This window comes from Xiphophorus maculatus, chromosome 10 (assembly GCF_002775205.1).
Source record: "Xiphophorus maculatus strain JP 163 A chromosome 10, X_maculatus-5.0-male, whole genome shotgun sequence".
Taxonomy (NCBI): domain Eukaryota; kingdom Metazoa; phylum Chordata; class Actinopteri; order Cyprinodontiformes; family Poeciliidae; genus Xiphophorus; species Xiphophorus maculatus.
In genome coordinates, this window is record NC_036452.1 from 9337304 (window position 1) to 9360802 (window position 23499).

General features: G+C 38.8%; 2 protein-coding genes across 3 annotated transcripts; one reads left to right on the forward strand and one right to left on the reverse strand.

Moving 5' to 3' along the window:
• The first annotated feature begins 505 nt into the window (after positions 1–505).
• LOC102222571 (myosin light chain kinase, smooth muscle-like) lies at positions 506–11827 on the forward strand. Of its 2 annotated transcripts, none has more exons than XM_023341131.1 (18): positions 506–615; positions 757–1161; positions 3275–3421; positions 4190–4348; positions 4445–4555; positions 4848–4892; positions 5010–5140; positions 5225–5381; positions 6459–6767; positions 6841–6937; positions 7599–7802; positions 7876–8093; positions 8979–9102; positions 9378–9530; positions 9680–9809; positions 9953–10034; positions 10168–10308; positions 11282–11827. In XM_023341131.1, exons 2-18 carry the CDS (start codon positions 1011–1013, stop codon positions 11485–11487), a joined length of 2565 nt encoding a protein of 854 aa, XP_023196899.1. In that variant the 5' UTR covers positions 506–615; positions 757–1010; the 3' UTR covers positions 11488–11827. The 2 variants fall into 2 exon arrangements, with proteins under 2 accessions (XP_023196899.1, XP_023196900.1); XM_023341132.1 differs by having other exon boundaries at positions 514–615; positions 762–1161.
• Positions 11828–11911: 84 nt separating this feature from the next.
• Positions 11912–22034, reverse strand: coasy (Coenzyme A synthase). Its single transcript, XM_005794609.3, has 10 exons — positions 21737–22034; positions 18831–19578; positions 17143–17357; positions 16752–16883; positions 15473–15662; positions 14152–14216; positions 13977–14061; positions 13537–13634; positions 12823–12969; positions 11912–12732 (listed from the first exon to the last, which is right to left on the reverse strand). Exons 2-10 carry the CDS (start codon positions 19516–19518, stop codon positions 12679–12681), a joined length of 1674 nt encoding a protein of 557 aa, XP_005794666.1. The 5' UTR covers positions 19519–19578; positions 21737–22034; the 3' UTR covers positions 11912–12678.
• Between the last annotated feature and the right edge of the window lie 1465 nt (positions 22035–23499).

Consider the following 23499-nt stretch of genomic DNA (forward strand, 5'->3'; position numbering starts at 1 on the left):
ATTTCTACTAAAATTACTGAGTAAAAGGGGGTTAACACAAATGCACACCACACTTTTCAGATTTTTATTTACAGAAAAGAAATGATGAGGTCCACGTTGTGTGAGTTAGTCATAAAAAAAAATTCAAACAATATACATTGAAGTTTGTGGTTGTAATGTGACAAAATGTAAAAAAGTTGAAGGGGTAGGAAAACGTCTTCCAGGTACTATAAACACCATTTGAATACTGAGACTAGGTAAAGGTAGCCCGTGGCAAACACATGTTCACAACATAACTTAAGACACACCTTGAAAGTATCTATTTGAATGTAATTTGCAAAAAAGGCCCATTGCAAACCTCTGAGGTCACAACATCCCTGCTCTCCACTTTTATTCCTGCGATCAGACTAAAAGAGATTTCAGAGATTTTGGTAGATATTTTCTCACTACACAGCAGAGTGAAAGCTTTGAGATAGTTGCTCTACTGGCTCTTCTTGTTTCCTCACTGTGACTCTGTTACAACAGCTCACGCAACGCTTTGTTGAGTGTATACAGGGAGAAGGGAGGACAGAGAGTACAATGCCAGAGACAAGCTGACAGCCGAGATTGGATTTGAGTGAGGGGACCTTTTTAGAGGTAAGTTTGCTCTTAATTCTCTTTTTTTTTTACTGCGTCCTTATTTTTTCCCCATCTTGTTGCTATCAGTTTGTCTTCAGGTTGAATGCTTTCCCTCACCCACTCACTTCCTTCTCTGACTCTTCCCGTCCCTTTTTGCAGTACAGAGGGCCAACGGGGGCTGGACATCTGTGTTTTTGATTGGCCTTCCCGATAAATCTGCCTGTTTCCTGCAAATGCATACTGGGGCAGAGGGAAAACAGAGGCTCTCTCTGAAGATGTGTGAATACGGACAGAGCTGTGAAGTTGCACCTAACTTTCACTTTGGGCTTTTAAAGTGAGGAAATCAAACCAAAACCCACAGAGCAGGACTTACAGATGAGCAACAGCTGGTGACTTCTTGTTCTAACTGAAAGATGGACAAGGACGACAAGAACCCGAAGACGTATGTGTCCACCTTCCGGCTGGCCCTCAAGCCTCAGAGAGGGAAGCAGAAACAGAATGGACTGGACACCACATACAGGACAATAACAGGAAACAACAAGCTCAGATGTTCATCTGCAACAGGTAAAATCTCAGTAAACTGTAAAAACAATGTTCAGTTTTCAAAGCTTTTTTCTAGCAGCTTGTAAGGAGACAATTTTATAATCATCTGTGGACCAAAAGACATTCAAACTAAAACATTTATCTGTTTTGACATCTACCTATTCAATGACTGAACGAACCGAAAACAAGAATGGCCGAATACTTTTGACTCTATACAAAGAAAAGCTGCAAATTTTTCATTGTTTTATAAAAAATATAGTAGCTTATTTTGAATTTAGGATGCCACTTATGTTTTCAAAACTTGGGGTGCATGGGAGAAAAAAAAAATTCCACTGTGTTTTAACTGTTTAGATGTTTTAAGGATTTTAATTATAACATTTTCCAAATTAAAGTCAAATTTTTAAAGATTTGGAAGGAAGACCAACAGAAATTTGTGCATAATTGTGAAGTCAAAGTGAAAGTTTTGGATATTTGTTACAAATATAATCTGAAAATGTGATTTGTATTTGTATTCGGCTTCATTTCCTTTCCTTTCTGGTCTTCCGAAATCACCCTATTATGAAAAAAAAAAGTCAAATATGTGTTACTTAACTTCCAGCAGAACAAGCACCCTAAACTATGCAGGTAGCGCTACAGTGTAACGGCTTAGATCGATGCAGTCATATATTATAATGGCCCAGTCAATGTCCAGACCTAAATCCAATGGAATCTTTGGTAAGAACATTCACAGATGTTCTTCATTCAATCTGAAGAAGTTTCTAGATTGGTAAAACTGGTAGAGACATACCCCCAAAAACCTGAGGCTGTAGCTGCTGCAAAAGTTGGCTCTACAATGTTTTCACTCTTGGTGGCTAAACATAAAAGCATGCCACACATTTCAGATTTTTGTTAGTTGAAGATTTTAGTAAATGATGCATCATTTTTTCTACTTTGTGCTTATGGGATACTCTGCAGATGTGTTTGTTGCACCATGAAATACACTCAGGTTTGTGATTATAGTGTGATAAATGTGACAAAATTTAAAGTTTCTCAATACTTTTGAAAAGTATCTTAGACTAAATGTTGTAAATCCGCTCCATTCTTGAGTTAACTTAAGGAAAAGTGAGTATCATTCAAATGATTAAATTTTAGATCACAATCCATAAGGGTTCTCTTGCACATTTTTTTCACATTGCATAACTTGCACATCTGTGAGCTACTTGAACTCTGCTCTGCTTATTACGATAGAACAAAATGACAGCCTGCATCTATTAAAACGCCAGGAGTTTGGGACTAAAAAGAGACGCCTGGAGTCCAGACCTATTACTCAAGAGTAAACATTTGGTCGTCTCTGTTCCTAAACATTTACAGAGTCTTCCTAGATTTGATGCAGCCTGGTGACAAAACACGTTCACGACCCGACATTTTGCAGGCCCAAATCTTTTCTGATATGCTTCCAAACATTTTTTTTTACAATTTTTTGTTAAAATTGCATTTGTATTTGACAAATCATTACCACTTTTTAAAAATCAGCTTAATCAGTGCCACATGTGAAAAGGAATTTGTGACTCTTCATTTCTCCAACCCACTAAACTTCCTGTCGGTGCTTTAAGCCTAAAGTAAAAGCAGGTATGTTGAGGATTTTCAGGAAAAGAAGAGAAGCAGCTAGGTCTGTTTTCAGCTAAATTCCAACATGGTTTTAGTTTAACATGCGACATCCCGCGTTCTCCACTAAATGTACACAAGCTTTAACAGACTGAAATTCTTCTTTTATCCACCGGTGACCACCCATTGCCCACCCTGTTCCATATTCCAACTTCAGTTAATCTGTACAACTGTGCTTTTCAGGGAAAAGCTTGCAAGCACCTTGAAAAACTCCCACACTTTAAAGACCACCACTGTAACGTCAGAGATAACTAATCCAATTGAATAGTTAGATTAGTTTCAGATTTATAAATAACCTTTGCAACATTCCAAACATTTTGATCATTTGTTATGGAGGTGTAATCTCTTTAGGTATCTACTTTGCTAGATGTAGAGATCTTAAAAAACTGACACATTAGGACTCAGATGAGCTGGTTCCTCCTGGTTGTTCAGTGAAAAACAAAATGTAAAACATGACTGAACATGCTGAAGTATCTACTTTTCTCCGAAGGTGTCAAACAAGGAACAACTCAGAGTTTGGAAGCACCCAAGTTTAAGGAATCGATCAGGGATTGCTCGGTCTGCGTCGGAGGAAGCGCTAAGTTTCAAGGTGTTATCACAGGAACTCAGCCGTTGAATGTTTCCTGGCTGCACAATGGTGAGTGATGCAATGTTTCAAAATGATACACATCCTCCAAAATTATTGGCATCCCTGAAAAATTTGAAAAACTTTTACTACAATTATATTTTAGTGCTCTAAGCATTAAAAATATTTGAAAAATAAAACCTTCAATTTGAGTATAAGCTGTGTATTCTACATATGTTGAGTGATAAGTGTTGTTAAACTCATTAGCACCTTTAAAATTAGTTTAACTAAAGCCTTTTATTAAATATATTCTTTAACAATTTTAAGTTGATCATTATCTTTAGCAACTTTGTATGAGTAATCCATGACTTCCTGTTTTCTTGTGGTGCAAGTATAACTTGTTAGCATGTGGCTTTATAAACTCTTTCTGAAGTGTTAAAGAAAGTACCTTGTGGCTTCTGAAAAATCTGAAAATGGATCATCATTTGGTCTGTCAGAAGGCTAATAATCCAAAACATACGGCCAAATCTGCACAGAATTGATTCACCAGACACAAAATCGACCATCCTCTGTGGTCTTTTCTGCCTCCAAAGCTAAATCCTGCAGAAAGCCTCTGAAAAAAGATAGCAAGACATTCTGGAGAGACGGTCAAAGATCTCTCTCCCTCTCTCTCTGTTTGTTTGAGAAAAACACTGACGTGCTTTTTGCTGGTACTAGCATGTTGAACAACAATTGGAATATTTTCCTGTTGGTAAATGTGATTAAAGTAAAGATAGAATTTTTCTGCATTTTTTCAATGTTTAAATTTAACTTATTAGACATATACTTCTTTTTACTTAGGTGTTAGTGTAACTGCAGGTAGAACTTCCTTTGAAAATAGTGTTGCCAGTCTGACCCTGACTCAGTGTTCAACCGGACATGCTGGTGAGTTTACCTGCGTGGCTGAAAACAGTGGCGGAAAGACAACCAGCAGCGCTCTGTTACATATTACCGGTCAAGGTAAAAACACCAGGACCAGTAGAACCAGTATCAATCAGTACAAGCCTTTTAAGGAGAATTATTTACACTAAACCATGTCACTGTGTTTTACAAAAGAGGCCGGAACAAAGGAAATCCCCACATCAAGCAACCATGAGCCGCACAACGATGTCTCATCATCTTGTGAAACCACTGAAGGGGAAAGGCAACACAAAGAAAGAGATCAAGGTAGATTATTAGCTTGTTTTTATTATTTAAAATCTAATTGTTTTAAGAACATGAAAACATTTTATTTTGTTTTATCTTCTTATATTAAATAAATCTTAAGAAGCAGTACTCACACTTGGAGACAAAATCTACCCATCTGGTCAGGAGAAATCTAATTCTGGCTGATTGATTCAATGCTTTGTTTGCTCCTGCAACCAATCATGACTGCTGCTCCATGATTGGTTGGTTTCTCTTCAAATTCACCTATCATGAGTCCAACCTGTAGGTCCACCTACCTCTTTATTCTCCACAGTTATCAGAAACTGCAGACTTCAAACAAAAGCTCCCCCGAGCAAAGGTAAGTGTGACATTTACAAGTAAGCAGCTGAGTTCAGTCAGAGTTTCCATTATTTGATTCCAAATCCTGCTGAAATGTTGGGTATTTTCTAAGCTGATTTTTTTTTGTTGAATTCAGGTCCTCCAGTGAAGTTTCTAGACCCACCAGAAAAGGTGGAGGTTTGTGTGGGTCAGAAGGCTCGGCTACGCTGTGTGTTCAAGAGCAGCTCTCTTCCTGTGGCCTGCTGCTGGATTTACAACAGAGCCAAAGTAAAACTACTATAGTCTCAGTTAATTTGTGGTGAACCCAAATCTGCGCTTTCAGACTCTAAAACCAACCTTTTCCTTCTTCAGGTGGTGTCAGGAGGTTCTAGGGTGACCGTGAAGAACGAGAAGACCCAAAGCAGTTTGGAGGTTTCTGAGGCCGCTCCGGAAGACACGGGCTCGTACACTGTGATTGTACGAAACAGACACGGCTCCGCTCAGCACACGGTGTCGCTCAGTGTCATAGGTGGGATTGGACATCTAATGTTTTAGATGATTAAATACAAACATTTGATGAATATTTTTACTGTAGAGATGCAGAGAATTCAAAAAAAGATTGATGGAAAACATAAAATAGGCCTTTGTCCCCACTTTTGCTAACCAAACAGCCTGACCTGACTCCAGTGAAGGTGTGCTGTGATATCTGGTACTAGGATGTTGGCAGGAAATCGTTCTGTAATTGGAGAGGGGGTGCGTTTAAGGATAAGTATTGGGTGGAGATCTGGGATATTTGGTTGGCTCTAAGCCATCTGCAGAAAGAGGTTCCAGCCATCAAAAAATATGGTTTATTTGAAAAGATATCCACAATCTGCATCTGTGTGTGTCAAAGTAACATCCCTATCGATGGCAAGACCCACAGCATCATACTGCAGTTGATGGCTTGTTTGATACCCATGGAACCGTACCATGGGTATCATGTGCTGCCAGGTTAGCCGTATCACTGGGAAATTCAAGTGATGTAAAAGAAAACATTTAACAAACTAGACCTCTTTCTTCTGTTGGTCAAGTTCTGGTGCTTGCCCATTGAGGGCACTTCCAGACTGGTTAGCATATCCACTGTGATTGATCTCTAGCTACCAAGCCCCTTGAGCAACAAGCAGCAATGTACTCAGGGTTCCAACACTTTTCTACCAGAACCAGTGTCAACTTCTGCAGTTTGAGCTGGAGTAACTCATCTGTTGGATTGGACCACATGGGTGAACATCTGTGATACCAGTTCCCTACTTTTCCTCCTTCTGACCACTTCTGATGGATACTAACAAAAACAGATTATGGATTTGTTTCAGTGTTTTGTTGAACTAAAGACTTAATGGATTACAGATTATGCACAAATACATTTTGCATAATAGACATGAATTTTTGGAGGTACTCTGACCCGGACAACCCGCCATCCCATTATTGCTTTTGTCAGATTCACTCAAATCCTTTTTCCTACCCATTTATGCTCAACAGTTTAACTTTGAGATGTAAATGTTCATTTGCTGCCACCCCAATAATGTGATGTATATTTACTACATTTAGAAAAATCCTCTTTGCTTTTCAGACCGACCCACTCCCCCATCATCCCAGCCTGTTGCTTCCAGGATCTCGACCCAATCCTTGGTTCTGTCCTGGACGGGCCCCTGCTACGACGGAGGTACAGCTCTATTGGGTTACATCGTAGAGGCCCTTCAAGACAGTCCCAATGAGCCTGGGAGCTGGACTGAAATAAGTAGGTGTAAGAACACCTCGAGCCACATTTGCTCAGGTTTGGCACCTCTGGGACGGTACAAGTTCAGGGTTAGAGCCTGGAACTTCGCAGGTACCAGCGACCCGAGCCAAGAGTCTCCATACATCAAGATGGCAACCTCAAGTGAGTGATGTGCCGGCATTGTTGATAGAAGAAGTATCTATTCAGATTGATAACTCTTTGTTTTTGCTTAAAGAGGAAATCAAAGAGGAGCCTGGCTCCTATGTGACAGTGACTATTGACACCAAACACAAGGTCAAGGATCACTACAATGTGCACGAGAAGCTCGGGGTGTAAGTATGCGTTTTCTTTCTCTTTAACATTAATTCATGTATGAAGGCAATTCATAATGCTGCTTGATCTTGTTATGGAAATTTCACTTATCAGAGTGAAAATCTGTTTCAATAATAAGAGAAATATAAATCTCTCTTTAAGTTTCTTTATTCAAAAGCAAAAGCATACGAAGACCCGTCTCGCTAAACACAGTCAGGAGAAGAGTCCTGAACGCAATCGCATCGTTATATAGTCAGAGCAAGGAAAAGACCCACCCAAAGTCTGATCTTAACTCTACTGCCAGATGGACCACAAGACAATCCTTACCCTCACCTCATGAACTATCCCTCACCTCCTGGAGGGGACGGTATTATGACAGGGAAGAGAGCCGATAAGGGTTTCAGGAAGAAACTTCTAATTCTTTGCCAGTTACTCATGAGTGCAGGATCAAACAAGAGAACAAACTACATTCCACACATGTCAGTCCTTTAAGACAATTGCCAGGTTAAGTGTTTTACCCAAGGTGTCTTCAGGTCTCTTGTTCTGTCACAGCTGCGGAAAAATATAAACATTATCTGGAAACTTCTTTAATGGAAAAACACATCAGTAAATAAATGGTGAAAAATGAAATGAGGCTAAAAACGAAATTTTCTATTACAATCTCACTTTTTATTATTCTAGTGGGAAGTTTGGACAGGTGTACCGAGTGACCGACAAAGAGACTGGCAAAGAGTTTGCAGCCAAGTTCTACCGTGCCCGGACCTCCAAGGACAAGTCTGAAGCTCGCAAAGAGATTCAACTAATGAACAAGCTTCACCACCCAAAGATAGTCCAGTGTCAGGCTGCGTATGAAACTCGTCCAGAGTTGGCCATGGTCATGGAGTAGTAAGTAATCTTTATCTGGTGACTTGCTTCACCGTCACACCACCAGGTCCCTGAGTTGTTTTTTTCTTCCCAGCGTCGCCGGCGGGGAACTCTTTGAACGCATCGTGGACGAAAACTTTGAGCACACAGAACTCACCAGCGCTCGCTACGTGCAGCAGATCCTGGAGGGCATGCAGTACGTGCACAAGCAGAACATCATCCACCTGGACCTCAAACCAGAGAACATCGTCTGCGTGGACACATCCGGCACGCAGATCAAGATAATTGACTTTGGTTTGGCCAGGGAACTAGGTAAATGTGAGCAACACAGTGAAGATGATCTAATAAATACATTTTTAATAGCTTTTTTCAGATAAATGTCAACTTTATATATCACACATAAAATATCGTTTTTAACATATACAATTTATTTGTATCCTATATTTGTGCAACTTCAGAAGAGAACAGCCATGACTGCATGCCAAAGATAACATCAGGGCGTCTCAAATGCCTAGATTTCTACAACAGCAGTTATGTTGCAACAAGTCTTTTTATAGATGACAAGTAAAACAATTTCCGGAAAATGGAACAAAAGCACCTTGTTCTCTGTAGATACAATTAGAGACTCTTGTTTAAAATTCATATTTGGATCAAATCTTAAATTTTTCTGTCGAACATCTAAAACGTACAAATTGATGTTTAAATCATCTTAAAACATGTTTAAATCATCTATCAGAAGGGACATTCCACCAGATGAACATACTTTGATCTAAATCATCTACTGGCTGTATGATTAAGGTCATTGACCTGCTGGATCTTTGGCAGCATCTTGTTTTTCTTCAAGAAGTGACTCTTATTTAGCCCCATTAAGTTATTTTTTCTTGAACTCAGCTTCTCAGTCACTGCTAAAGAAAAGCATCCCTCAGCACTAAGCAGAGTTGTTGTTTTTTTTTTTTTTTTAAAAAATGTGCTTTATAAATAAGCTTGTCTTAAATTCTGCCACATTTTGATCTCTTCTGACCACACCACCTTCTTGATGAAATATTTCTCATGATTTGTGATATCGATAAATACTTCCTCCTGAGTTTAGGGAGAATGAATACTGTTGCAAAGCGGTGAATGTTAGAGTCGCCCCTAACATTAGGAATGGCTCTTTGTAAGTGCTAATTTTTGTTTTGGACTCGTCTCATCCTGTAGAGAAGGGTAAACCTCTGATGGTGATGCACGGCACTCCAGAGTTCGTCGCTCCCGAGGTGATCAACTACGAGCCTATCGGGTTGGAGACCGACATGTGGAGCATCGGAGTCATCTGCTTCATCTTGTAAGCTGAACTTTGGGGGTACTCATTTGAATTTTAATGCCGCACTATGTCTTCTTCAAAACCTTGTGGCTCAAAGTGTCTGAATAGACGCAGTTTTGGCACCATCTGTTGGTTCTCTCTTAACAGGAGCAGATCCTACTGAGAGAGGACATTATCTTGTGTTATCAGTTTTAAACTACTTGCTTTCCTCTAAGTAGAAATGTTGGCCACACGAGAAAATAGCTACCCTGCAAGGCGCGCTTGTCTGAACCTGTTTTTCACTGTCTGTGATCCAGGCTCAGTGGGGAATCTCCCTTCCAGGGAAACAACGACGCTGAGACTTTTGCTCTGGTGACAGCAGCTAGCTTTGAGTTTGACCCGGAAAGTTTTGAAGACATTTCTGATGAGGCAAAGGACTTTATCAGCTCCCTGTTGAAGAAAGACCAAAGGTTGGTCTGCCTTATGTTTTCTAATGATCACATGTTCAGCTAATACGGATAACAAAACGGCTAAAAGGAGTATTTTGTGCTTGATTAAAGAATGAAGGTAAAGATCTGACAATTGCTACTGCTCAGCATCTGCCTATTTTTGATAAAAGATCTAGGCTGTCGTGCAGAGAGGCCCTTGCCCACTCCTGGATGGCTTCTTTCACCCCTCTGACCCGCAGACCCACCAAGTCTCTGAATAAAGAGAAGATGAAGCGCTTCCTTGCCAGACGCAAGTGGAAGGTAGACCCAGAACAGGACGGACGATGCATTTTCTAAAGATGTCTTCTCTGAGGAATTTTTAATTTAAGTCTACAAAAACAAACTCAAAGCCTGGCTGCGAGTAGTGTTGGTCATGAGTCACTATTTCTCCTTTCACCCTACAGAAAACTGGCCAAGCTGTTTTGGCCTTGAACCGGATGGCTAACCTCACCAGCAAGCTGGATTCTCCTGGCAGCTTCTCAGAGGGTAACGGACACAATGCCTTCTTTCGTCCCAGATCTCCTCACAAACGCCAAATGACTCACAGTTGGGGACTGTCACTTCAAGTTTACACTCCTCTGATCACCGTGGCCTTGTTTCTGTTTTGTCATCCATTCAGAGCCAGTGTGGAGCTCTGAGGCAGAGGAGGCCATCCAGATGCTGGACAAGCAGCTGCAGACTGAGCCGCACTTCCAGCAGGCCCTGAAGGACGTCACCCTTCACAAGGGAGAGACCGCTCAGCTGACATGCCTGGTTGACGGTACTGACAGAGCACTGATGCTCTTTATAGATCCAAAATAGGTTCTCAAGGAGCAAAACGACAGAGAATGAGATACTTGGTTGCTATAGTATGAATCGTCTGTTGGACAGCATTCTTTTTAAGTGGGACTGCATGAAATGAGATTTAGGTCTCCAAACAACCAAACTATGGAAAAACTCAGGGTGGATTTGATGCTGTAAAAGTAGGAACAAAACAAAAGCTGACTTCTTTCATTTTAAAACTGCTCAAATCTTAAGAAAAAAGTCACAGATTCAAAACAGATTTTAAAAAAAGTTGGGCAGCTAAAGCTGTAAAGTACTTAAGAGCTGTAGAGTGACACCTTGGTTTGTGTTTTGATGCTAAATGTGGAGGTCAAAGTTAGCATTCAGATAGAACTGCTAATTTAATTTGGATCAGTATTTTTTTTTTAAGAGATTCTCTAAATCTCAGTTTATTTCTCCAAATATCTTTTTGAAACTGGTTCAGATTCTGACAGGAGAGTGGCGTTAATGGAAAGTCAAAGCAGGACCAGAACACAAGTGGACTTCAACCTTCCTAAAACAAAACCTCAAAAAGAAAATTCTTAGCATATCTGAATTTTATTAACACAAAACCCTATAGTTGTTTTTACCCTTAAGACTCCATTTGAACACACAACTGTGTGTTGTAATACAGATTGTCTTCTGCGTAAGTGGTTCAGTTATACAGGAACTTTAAAAGTCGTCAGTGATGTATCTTATAGGGGGAAAACAGGGTTTTAATGAGCAGCAACAACTGTGACTGAAACCCAGGTATATAATGACAAACACTTTTAAGAGGCCTGAAGAGTTAGGAAATAAAACGTTGGGTTGTTTTCAATTTCAGTATGAAATCAATTAAGAAACTAATAAATATTTGCCCTGATGCATAAAATAGAGAAACAAAGTTTCTTTTTCAATTGTTTTTTTTTTTTTTTTTCTCCCCCAAATCACAGGTTACCCACAGCCTGAGGTGAAGTGGCTTCACAACGAGGAGCCGGTGAGCGACTCGAGCAGAGTGAGGATGCAGCAGGATGGTGACGGCCTCTGCTCTTTGGTTGTGGCTGATCTGGTGCTCTCCGACTGCGGGACTTACATGTGCAGAGCCCAAAACAAGCTCGGGGAGGCAATGTGCTCCGCAAAGCTGAAGGTCGAACTGTGAGAGACTGCGCGTTAGTAGATCTCCTTTGTTTAGGCTGCTACGTGGACACTTGTTTTATTTTAGAGGACACAAATTTCTGAAGTCACAAATGTGTTGCATGACAGCGGTGCCATTCTGTTAAAGGGAAAGTAAGATTTTTACACTCACTGCTAGAGTTTCACACTTGGTGTTCCTCAGCTATGGTTGAAATTCATCTTTTTTTTTTTTAAGCACAAGGTAAAATGATGTAAGACCTGACCTGAATTTTATAAATGGCATTACAGATGCATTTGTATATTACAATATTGTTTACATAAAAGTTTTATAAAAGCACTAAAATAAAGACTCTTAAACAACACAACCTGGTTCATTAAATGTGTACAACACTTGGAAAGCTTAAAATGTAAAGTTCTGCAACAAGTTTGCTCAAATGAATGAGAAAATTTTACCTAATAGAAAATTTATTTTAGTGTTATGTTGTATGATGCAGTAAAATAACATACAATAAATGCAAAATTGAGATTCAACACAAAGAATGCCCAAATTACAAGATTTTTATACTTTTTTTTTTTTTTTATAAACCTCAATTTATTAAACATTGACTTGTTAAAATATAAACAATTTTTCTGTCACTTCAGACCAAACAGATGTGCTGATCAACAGATTGGATCTCAGAGAATCTGCCCCAAACTTTTTTTTAATCAAATTCTCCTTTCTGAAAACTAATTACAAAGTTCAGAGACTTTAAGTAATGCCTATTTATGAAATAAGGATTTATTTACAAATTAGCATCCACATATTTCTGAACTATAATACCTTAGTAATTTATAGTATTGACATGAGATACAGCCAAGAACACATGTTGAAATATGTAATGTTCACTGATCATTTAAAGACAACTCACTGGTTATTCATTTAAAATCAAAATTATCTTCGCTTCCAAGTTGACCTTCTCACATTCATCCTTAAATTGCATCTTGGACATAAAATGACACTTTTAAAAACCTCTGCAGAGGCCCAGGCACTGAATTCTTGAATAAAGTGAGGGAGCCTGCTTGGTTAGCTAGAGATGCATGATGACTGTCCTCACGTTTTGTTTAAGGCAGTGTTTCCTCCAGTGGATTGGTCACTGGCGCACAAACACACACACACTTCCTTCTGCGTTTTCTCTCCACAAGTCAAAGCTGATGTAATCCAGAGAGATTTTTTTTATCATCCCTTTGTCTTCAGGATTCTCTTCTGAAGGAGATTCCAAGCTTTTAGTACCTTTTATTTAAAAAAAGAAAGAAAGATAAGTCCATTTAAGTGATCTGCAACTGCTTCATTAAATTACTAACGTGATGATGAGTGTCTGACCTGTTTCCGGGTGACCTCTGACTCCCACAGAGTGCTCAGCACTACGTTAGCATGCTTGACTTGTTTGCTGCTTGGCCACTGACTCTGCAGCCTGCGCAGGGCATCTTCTTTGCTGACCCCGTCCCGTTCGATTATTCTTGTGACAGCCTGGAAAGAATCGCAAAAAACCCCCCAAAAAACAAACAAAAGCGTCAGTTGTTTCATAGCAAAGATAAGTTTAGAAACTCTGGTGCACTCTAGTGGCATTGTGTAAAAAAGGTCACCAAGGTTACCACATATTAAACCTTAATGCATGAAATGTATAAACAAAATGTTTAATGGCGTTTGGTTCTTGAAAAACACACCCTTGAAAAAGTATTTATGCCTCTTGAAATTTTTCACATTTTGTCACGTGACAACCAGACTTCAATGTATTTCATAGTGAGATAAAAAGTTTCAACTTCTTCTACAAATCTATAAATCTCTGAAGACAAACTTTTATCTAAAGCTTTGTTCATCCAGATTCTAAATGTTTGCCAATTTATCTTTTCAAATGGGCTCAATCTCAGTCCGTTTGGATGTAGAGCTTCTGATCAGAAATCCTACGTTTTGTCACAGATTCTGAGTTGTAAATTTTTGAGAAGAACTGTATGTGAAACTGTATTTCAACTATTAAAGTCTGTATAAGTGCTGCTTCTATTTGTGTCAATGAGGATGCTGGTAAGAAATCATTACCTCCTCCTCAGGAATGATGATGACCCAAACCTCGTGGACCAAGTCTGTCCAGCCGGCCTCCAGAAGAACAGCTGCATCCACCACACAAACCTTCCTACCTTAAAACCAACAAAGAAGAAATAATTTTAGCAACAAGATCATACTGCGGCTGAAAATGTGATAGTGTGTACAACATGCAATTAAAGTTTGCTGTTGGAATCAAACATTTACATTAACTCTATACATTAACTTCAGCATTTTTTTTGTTCCAGCTTCTCACATTTTTGTTACAAAGTTTCTGTCAAACCGATTCTAGCAGAAGATCACAGCAAAAGCATGAACCTAAGAATTATTCGGTTTTTAAAATAAGGATTCAAGAAAGCAAAAATACAAAAAACAGTTTCACTCAGACAGAAACACTTGAAAGAACTGTGAGCAGCTTAAATAATTAAACACAACACCTTCTTTCCTGGCTTGGTTTATTGCTTGCTTGACCAGAATTGCAATCTCAGGCCACACGATGTCTGTCAGACATTTTAACCGTGCCTGAAAACAAACATCACCCTTAAGTCGGTTATAAAAGAACAATTACACTTTGCAGACAATTGCGATGCGACGCATCCGGTGTCGAAATACCTGGTTCCCGAATACTTTTGATGCTAAAGCTCGCCGGTTGATGGTTTTATCCTCATTCAGAATTTCTGCAAGAAATGAAACAGAGAAAAGGATTAAACCAACTCTGAAAGCAACATTTCTACCAAGTTGAAAATTCTTTACTTCCAAAAACTCAAATAATTAAGTAAGTAATATCAAAACAAAAATGGAAAGTTTATTACTCATTTGCAAATCTCCTGACATACAACTGAACTGCAGAGGGGAATGCTTATCAAATATATACATAGATTTAAGCATAAATATCTAAATATCCCAGTCAAATTTCACACCGAAATTAACAACCTGTAGCAAAAGAGAGACAGATGAGAGCCCTCCAACTCTGGAGGAGCTGCAGAGATCCACAGCTCAGGTGGAAGTAGAGAACGTCATTGTTAAAAAGTCACGCAGGACACGCATCAAACATGTAGAAGGTACTCTAATCAGGCTGGACCACCACTGAAATTTCTGGACTACAGTATACGCAAATAAACATGAAACATGGTGGTGGCAGCATCATGCTGTGGGAATTCTTGTCAGAAATTATTAGGAAAACTAAAAACAAGGGTAGGACAATACATACAATTTTTTGTCTTTAAAGATTTAATTTGAGTCAGATCTGGACTTTTTTTACATTAATGCACTTCTTAGGTTTCCATAATTCAAAGGGATGTTAAGCCACCCAAAGCCTACCAACTTATTCGACAAGCGTGTTTCAAATAAGTTTCTAATTCTAATTATTTCGAATTTAGGTCAAGTCACAAAAGAGAAATAAAATCCAGTTTGTGAAAATATTTTCTGCCATTTGTAATTTCTTTCTAAGAAAAGACAAAAAAAAAAAATCAGAAATCAAATTTGGTATGAGAAAAAAAAATCAGATTTCATTATAAGCCATATCACTTAGTCAGACTAAATAAATTAAAAAAACACAGAAGGACAACGATACGAAACAATCAACCAGAGCCACTACAAAATACTAATTTGTGTTGTTTGCAATGGGATTGAATGTGAACAATGTACAAAGGGTATGAACATTTTTGCAAATCCCTGTGTTTTTTGTTCCAGTTCAGAATTATTCACTTGTCACATTATATCACTTAAAAATGCACTGATGTGTGTAGTTGCAACGTGACAAAATGTGAAAACATTCAACAGTACCACTTTTTAAGGTACTGCAACTACCATATGTATCAGGAAATACTTTTAAAGGAAATTAGCATCATCACTACAAAATTTATGTTTAATAAGCACCATTACTGATACCTGCCAGCTCTAACAAGCCCTGGAAAGTAAAGCTAGTCTCTACCTAATCCAAAAACTTGGAGCACTTTCTGATAGCACTGTGCACCGGGCTGGTACACCTCATGACCCAGCTTATCGCACTCGATCTGAACCGCGCCAAGAACCTCCAGCTGTTTGGCCACGGAGCTCTTTCCACTGCCGCTGCCTCCCGTCAGACCAATCACATACGGAGTAGGAGGGAGGTGGGGCGAACCCTGACACAAAGGAAGCAAAAACAAAACAAAAAAACATGAGATGACAAGAACATTTCAATGAGGCTCCAGGCAGGAGAAGCAAGAACAAAACAAGTCAGGGCTCCTGAAGTCGAGTCCGACAGGCTCCCCGCCCTCACAGAGGAAACCGTCTGGATGACCAGCAGCGAACAAAGAGATTAGATCACTCCAGGTTTCTGACCTTCATCCTGAAAGCTGTTGTGTTTCCTCAAACTTTATGCTGGCCACAATAAAACCAAGCTTAAAAGATTAACAGTCCGAGTTTTCAGCAATGGATTTAAAACTCAGCTGCTCTTTCTGATATGCCTGCTGCAATTTTTTGTTTTGCACAAAACACAAAAAAACTGTTTTTTTTTTACTCTTTCAGACCAGAAAGAAATTTGCTGACTGGGTTTATTGTGAGAAAGAAGCAAAGAAAAGGATCTTATTTAATCAATAAAACAATTCTTATGATATAAAATCTGTCATAGTGGGCAGACGGTTTAGGTTTTATCACAATATTTCAATGTAATGATGATAAAAGAGTTTTTACATCTTTTGAAGTCTTTATGTGTAGGATGTCACTTCGTGTCACTGCAGTCACAATAATAACAGGTTTTATTTATAAGGCCCTTCATATTTTGAGATCTCAATGGTCTAAAAACAAAAAACGCCAATTGCAATGGTTAAAAATAATAAAATAAATGAATAAATAAAAGAGATTTACAAAATATCCAAGAAGTGAACCAAATTTTTTTCTAAGACGAAATGTCTTAAGAAAATTTTTAAAACAGTTAATGGATTGGATTATGGTGCAGTTTACCACCAAGCTGCACATAGTTACTGCATTTAACTGCACTTTCAAGTTTATTGATACTTATGGATGTTTTCACATCATCAAATAAAATTTATTGGTGTTAGAAACAATAAACAGGTAAAGAAGTCAGTTATTTTTGTTTACTTTGTTTTTAGAATTTCTTAATCTGAGTTGCTAATTATAAACAAACAAGATAAAGATTTTAGAAAGTCAACTTTAAATCTGATTATATATTATTTGTTTGACTAGGATTTGTAAAAATAAATTGAACTTACTTTAGGTGGGATAAGGAGGTTGCCAAGTAGACGAGAGCGTAGACTGGACGAGCTGATCTTCTCCTCCTCAATTTCGTTGCGGTGAGCGTCCTTAAGCAGCTGGATCTCATGAAGGACAAGAAGTGGAAGGTCCTAGTTAAAGCAAAAATAAATAAAAAAGAAATATTACAACCTGCCTCCAGGTGATCTCCAAGCTCAGGCTGTTTGTCAGACGAATGCAGAATCTATGATTAAATCTGTACAAGTGGCCTGCACTGATGTTACCACGACAACGTGTCTGATTTCAGGTTCCCAGCATCTGTTCAGCCTAAAATATTACAATAAACATCGTACAAAATACTTTCAAAAGTACATCAGGCAACACTGAACTCAGAGAAACGGAACGTCGTACGTTCTCAGCGCGTTTCGTGTTGACAGCCTCGCCGCCCCTTCTCGTTTCCTCGCTGACCACGATGCACTTCAGCTGAGGGTCCACGATGGACACGCCGAAGGGGTCTTCAAGTGGGACGATCTCAACCTGCAGGGACGGTTTGGTGTCCTGCAGAAACTCCTGGAGTCTCTGCACTCGCACCGAGTACGGCTCAATCAGCTCCTTCAGAACTTTTTCTGAACCAGAGAGAAGCAGAAGTCAGCCAGAAGTTCCTCATATGTTGCGCCTTGCAGAAGTATCCGTTCTCCTGGAAATTTCCCTTATTTTGTCGTGTTACAGTCACAGATTTCAAGGTACTTTATTGGGACTTTGTGTGATAGAAAAACACATGTAGGAACTGAAACCTTTTGGCCTGATAGTTTCGGCTCAGTCAGACTGGATGGAAATAATCTATGAACATCAAACTACAAGTTTGCCACAGATTTCTTTTTTAAATAAAATTTCAGTCTGGATTTTGACTAGGCCAGTCTAACATAAACATGCTTTGACCGGGACCATCCCTGTTGAAAGAATAATCTCCACCTTTTCCTCTCTGACCAGTTTTAGTGTCCAAATTGTAAAAAAGACATTCCCACAGCATGACGCTTCTGCCACCATATTTCACAACTGGGATGGTATATTTATTACCAGTTAGGCCATTCTTGGCTGATTTGTTGTTCCATAATCATACAATTTAAGAGGTTAAATTTATCCTCTTTAAGATGTACAAAGATTATTGATTTATAACCTAACCCTGATTTAATCTTCTCCACAACTTCCTCCCTGAACGGTCTGCTGTGTTCTTTAATCTACATGACGCTGCTTCTTCTGAAAAGTTATCTTATTTATCTGACGATTAATCAGATTTAAAAATCTGACACACTGTGCAGATTTTTCATTTAACCACAAAGTCTAATTTTACACAATATTAGAAATACATTTAAAGATGCAAATTAATAAATAATTCAATTCCTTTATGAACAAGAATAGAAAGACTTTATTTTCTGATATTTTATTTCTTTAGAGTACACTTAATCTTTTCTAGGAAAGATATATCTGCAGCTAAATAAAATACTACTAACATCAACATGTGAAAAGCTCAGCCCTTTCTTCTTGACTTGATCTGTTGTTGTTTTTTTTATTAACTGATCAATACTTGGATATCAAACGTTGCTCAATTGAACACTTTTGGTGAAGCCAAAACTATGCCACTTGAAGCATTCTGGGTAAAATATATCACAAACAAAGGCTTTTTTTTAAATCTTAAAATCAAAATGTTCTTATTTTTTGCACAGTTTTTGCTCAATTGCTGCTTTGAATGTGTTTTTCTTTTAGTAAATTGCCTTTTTTGAGACTGTATAACAATTAACAGATTACTGAATTAGTTGACTATTTTCTTAATAATCAATTAATCACAATTAATCTAATCATGAAAGCAACTTTCATAGCAGATCAGATTTTCATACTGGTGCATCCCTAATAAAAACCGTTAAAAACCAAGTATAATTTATCTTTTGTTTCTCGCTTTTTAAAGTCCTCTGAGTTGTTCTATCAAATAAATTCCCCCAAAAAACAAAACATTCATGAATACTTTTGCAAGGCACTGCATCATTGTACCATCAGAGCTTTTCATGAATAAATGTTGTTAAAGTCTTAAAAGGACCACTCACTTTTAAGCATTGCTTGGTCGCACACACCAATGACAAACCTCCTGTTGGCCAGGAGACATGAGATGCTGAGCAGCGTCTTGTGGGCTCCATGCAGGCGGTCAAACGTTCCTCCTACCACTACATCACTGTAGGTTTCTATGGGTTCGGCCTTTTGTTCTTCGCCACTTTCTGGCGCTTCCTCGTTCTCCTGCAGCTTTACTAGTTGCGGATGAAGCAGCACCGATGAGATACCGGGTCTACAGACATAACAGTGACCGGTGTACTTCTCCAGACACTGCTGGACCTGATGGGACTGATGCGGGTCCTGCAGCGCAAAGTCCGTCAGCACCACGTCCGGGGAGTGAAACAGAGGCTGCGGTGTGGGGAAGGGGCAGTTTGGTGTCGCGGCCCCGCCGCTGGCAGCCGGCTGAGCGCGAATATTAGTGAGCAAAACCCGAACATCCAGGTGGCCGCATACATCCGCTGCGTTGTTGTAGAGCCGAGTGATGAGCGTGGACAGGTCGACTACGGGTGGAATGAAAACGGGTCGAGGTTGGGTCCCACTGGTCAGGTTTAGCCCAGGATGGAGGTGGACGTACAGCGTGCGGTCTACGAGCTGAGCGGCCGAGCTGAGCACTGGAGCGATCCGCAACGGGAGAGTCTGGAGAGGAGACGTCAGCACAAGGATGCCTGTGCTGAACATGGACATGGTTGTGTCTGATATCACAGTGATTCCCAGGAGTCTCAGAGGAGAGTCACAGTGGGCTCACTGAGGAAGACAAAAGCGGGGTAAGTTATAGGTAAAGCACTGTGCTTTAGTTTGGTGGCGTACAAACGTTTTACCCTGGGGGCCACAACAGGCAAATTTAAACTCCTGGTGGGCCACAAAATTCATTAAATTAAATATGTAAAAATTTGTTTGTGATTGTTTTTTTCTGCTCAACAACTTTTTTTTTTTTCCAAAATCTGTTTACATTTACAGATTCAAAACACGAAAAGGGCTTCCAACGGTTGCCAAAGCCGTTGGAAGCCCTTCTTGACTTGTGGTCAGGGGTCAAACAAAATCCTTTCAAGAGCCACAAAGGGCCCCGGGTCCACACTTTAAGACACCATAGCTTTAGTTTGTATTATTTAAACAAGGCAAAAGCTAATATTGTTACATGACAATACAGTTGAAACCAACAGTTTATCTACACTGAATAAAAAGACACAAGAATCTTTTTCTTACTGTCTGAAGTTAAATCAGATCAAACTCACAAAAATTATTTCTATTTGCTAAATTCCACATTAATTACACTACAAAAACACAAAATCTTACAGAGTAATTTTTGCCTAGTTTCTAGTGCAAATATCTTAGTACACAGAAAAAACTATTGTACAAATATCTGTTCAGCAAGATATTGGAACTTGTTTTAAGTTAATAATTTCTAAAAATTGCAGAAAAAGTACTACTGTAGTTCCACTAGAAGATTAATTCAAGACATTTTTCCCAATTTACAAGTGAAATAATCTGCCAGTGGAACTAGAGCTTTTAATGTGACTTTAAGGAATTATTGACTTAAAACAAGCTCCTATATCTTGTTGAAAAGTTACTTATGAGTTAGTTTTGTCTTATTTGAAGTGTACTAAGATATTTGCACTAGAAACTAGACCACAATTACTTGGTAATGCATTTTTTGAATCTTTGCAAGGACTGCTCTAAGTTGCTTTTTATATTGACAGCATGTTATATCTTATTTTTTATTTTGTCTACAATTGCTACTCAGTGGTGGTTGTTGTGTGTCTTGTCTCTATGCTGTAACTGCAAAGTAATTTCCCTGCTGGGATGAATAAAGTAATTCTATTCTATTCTATTTTATTAATATTTTGTGTTTTTGCAGTGTAGAAGAACAGTATGTCAGAGATTTATTTATTAATGTCTTTAAAAACTGAAGATTACATACAGAGTGATTACCAATTATTTAAACGGTGAATTAAAGCCCAAAAATATATTTGGAAGAGAATTGTGGAGCTGCTCATGTCTGGTTCATCCTTGGGAATAATATCCAGATGCTTGAAGGTGCCGCGTTCATCTGCTTTCAGATTACTTTTCACCAAATCTCTATGGCTGCAGCGCATTCGTAATGATGCTCTCCAATAATGTTGTCAGAGGAAGAGAAGGTTCAGCTCCTCCAGGTAAGGAGTGTTTCACTTCGGGACAAATTGCAAGCACTGATTGCTCAGTAGTTGCTGACAAACCAACAGGATTGATTGACTGATGGGTGGTGTCGTGTCATTTAACATGGAAAGCCAGATTACAGTTTGCAAATGCACACAGGGACAAAGACCTTCATTTCTGGAGACAGAAACTAAAGGAGGATTTATTTCACCCCTGCAATTGGTTACATTTAAACACAGTGGTAGATCAAATTTTAACTTGGTTACAATGTCCAAACATCAAGCTTGGATGCACTTTAGGAGTGAACAGAGTGGTGCACTTTACACTCTTAAGTTGTCATTCTGGCAACAGATCAAAATCACAAATTCGTTCAATAATTGCTAATTAACATCGATACTTTCAATCGATACACAAACCTGTGCGACGATAAATGCACTCACCTTTTTCAGTGTGAATTTAATGTAATCTGTTAACAGCCGTGGTACTGAGGTCTCAATTTTAAACTAAATAATAAAGCAGTCCATTATATTAGTCCAACTCACAACTAGCTAGCCACATTTAGAGCAACAATCATACTTAGTAAACAACTGCACAAAGAAAACTGAACGTAAAGCAATAGCAGCGAGTTAAATGTGTTCTTTATCCATCATTCATAATTTACAGTGTGCATTTTTGCTCCATACACATGTTAAGGCCCAGAAACACAGCTTTAACTGTCGTTTGTAACTGACAGCTAACTGCACACACATGCAACTTAGCAGCTACTTACCCGGTGAAAAAAGCTAACGAGACGTGAAGGACGGATTAATCGTCACATGCACAGCTGTACACATATTTACTGTGCTGACTGTTCATCGGACAACCTTCATTTAAACACACTTTAAGCCAGTTCACACTCCTCTCCTGTTCCTTACAGCTAGGAGGCACCTTCTGGTTGAACTTACGGGGTCCGCATCATTTCCAGAACACCGGAACACCGAGTAGGTGGAGTCTGCAGATTGTTCCTCATAGCGTATTTGTTTTGTCAAACATTAGTGTCGGCGTTAAAGTTAAATATTTCTTATAGATTGCCACTATTCGGTGAAAACATTTCCCCGTATTCAGTAGATAAACTCCTCACAAGCCGCCTCTGATCGAGTCTAGCCAGCTTCCTCACCGGAGATAAGAAAAGGAGCAAGTCCCTCAGTTGATTTGTTAAAAGTCACGTGACGTTTCAAGAGAACGGGTCTCGCTCTATAACAGTCAGCCGGCTCATGGGGCGGGTATATGATGACGAGGCGGACTGGGAGGAATCTAAGTCTTAAATTTAGATTATAAACGGAAAGTGGTTATTACAAAATAACCCGCGGACATCATTAAAATCTAAACGCTATCCCTTTACTTCCTCTCTGTATTCTCTACTGACTTATTTATACTTAATACTGTGCTTGCTCAATGACTGTAAGCTTACTGACAGATACACAAATTACATCTATTTACAACATTCTGTTCTATTTAAGATTTTCTTTTTGTTCCTGCAGGTCGACAAACCTCCTTAGGTGTAGTTGAGGTGGAGTTCAGACGTTTCTTTCAAGGCTGGGCGCGCTTGGCAGATGTTGTGGGTGTACTGTACTGATGGACTCGCCGGATTAAGAATGATGCGCCGGATAAAGAATGATGCGCACCCACAGAATATTTCAGAAAACTACTGAAAAGCACCCGGGAATTGTGGGATATGTAGTCAATTTCTTTAATTTCTTCCAACAAACTATGAATTTATTGGTTTTAAATTACTGGATATGCAACATTAATCATTAAAATATTTGTATTATGTGCTATTTTTTGTGTCACATAATTTTATAGTTGTTTTTTTTTTTTACAGCTGTTAGAGAGTAAATGTTAAAAAGGTTTTCAGCTTACATGTAATCCAGATCTTATCTTCACACATAAAATTTTAATTTTGCTTGCTCTACAGTTAGTTTATACAGGAAGTTTTCATTTTTATTTTTCAATCTTTGAAGAACCAAAGGGCGACAGAATGTATTATGGTGGGACTAATTTAACACAAATTTATTCATTAAAAACATTAAGAAAATTGTTCATGCGTTATATTTCCTTCGGGGCAAATTTAGAAAAGTTTGGGACGAGTTTCACAACCGTCATGATTGAAATTTCTGGGTGATTTATTTTCTTTAGCCCAAGGCTCTTGGTAAAGCACTAAGCAGGGGCATTTATGACAATTACAAATACAAACTGCCAAATAAAACCGACTATTGTGCAAGTTTTTTCTTTTAATTGGAAATTTAATAATTTCAGGCAATCCATTTTTTTTCTTTACAAATATAAAATGTAACACACTGTTATCTTGCAGAAGCAGCTTCATTTGGGATGCCCTGGGGGTTAGAGAGGCAGAGATCCTGCATATGGCAATAAAAACACACACACAGAAAGAGAGAAAAGAATTGAAGATCCAAGTAAAAATAAACTCTTGGCAATTTTGGGAAATTAAGACACATGTTGGCTTTTTCACTCTGGTGAGAGGAATGCAGATCC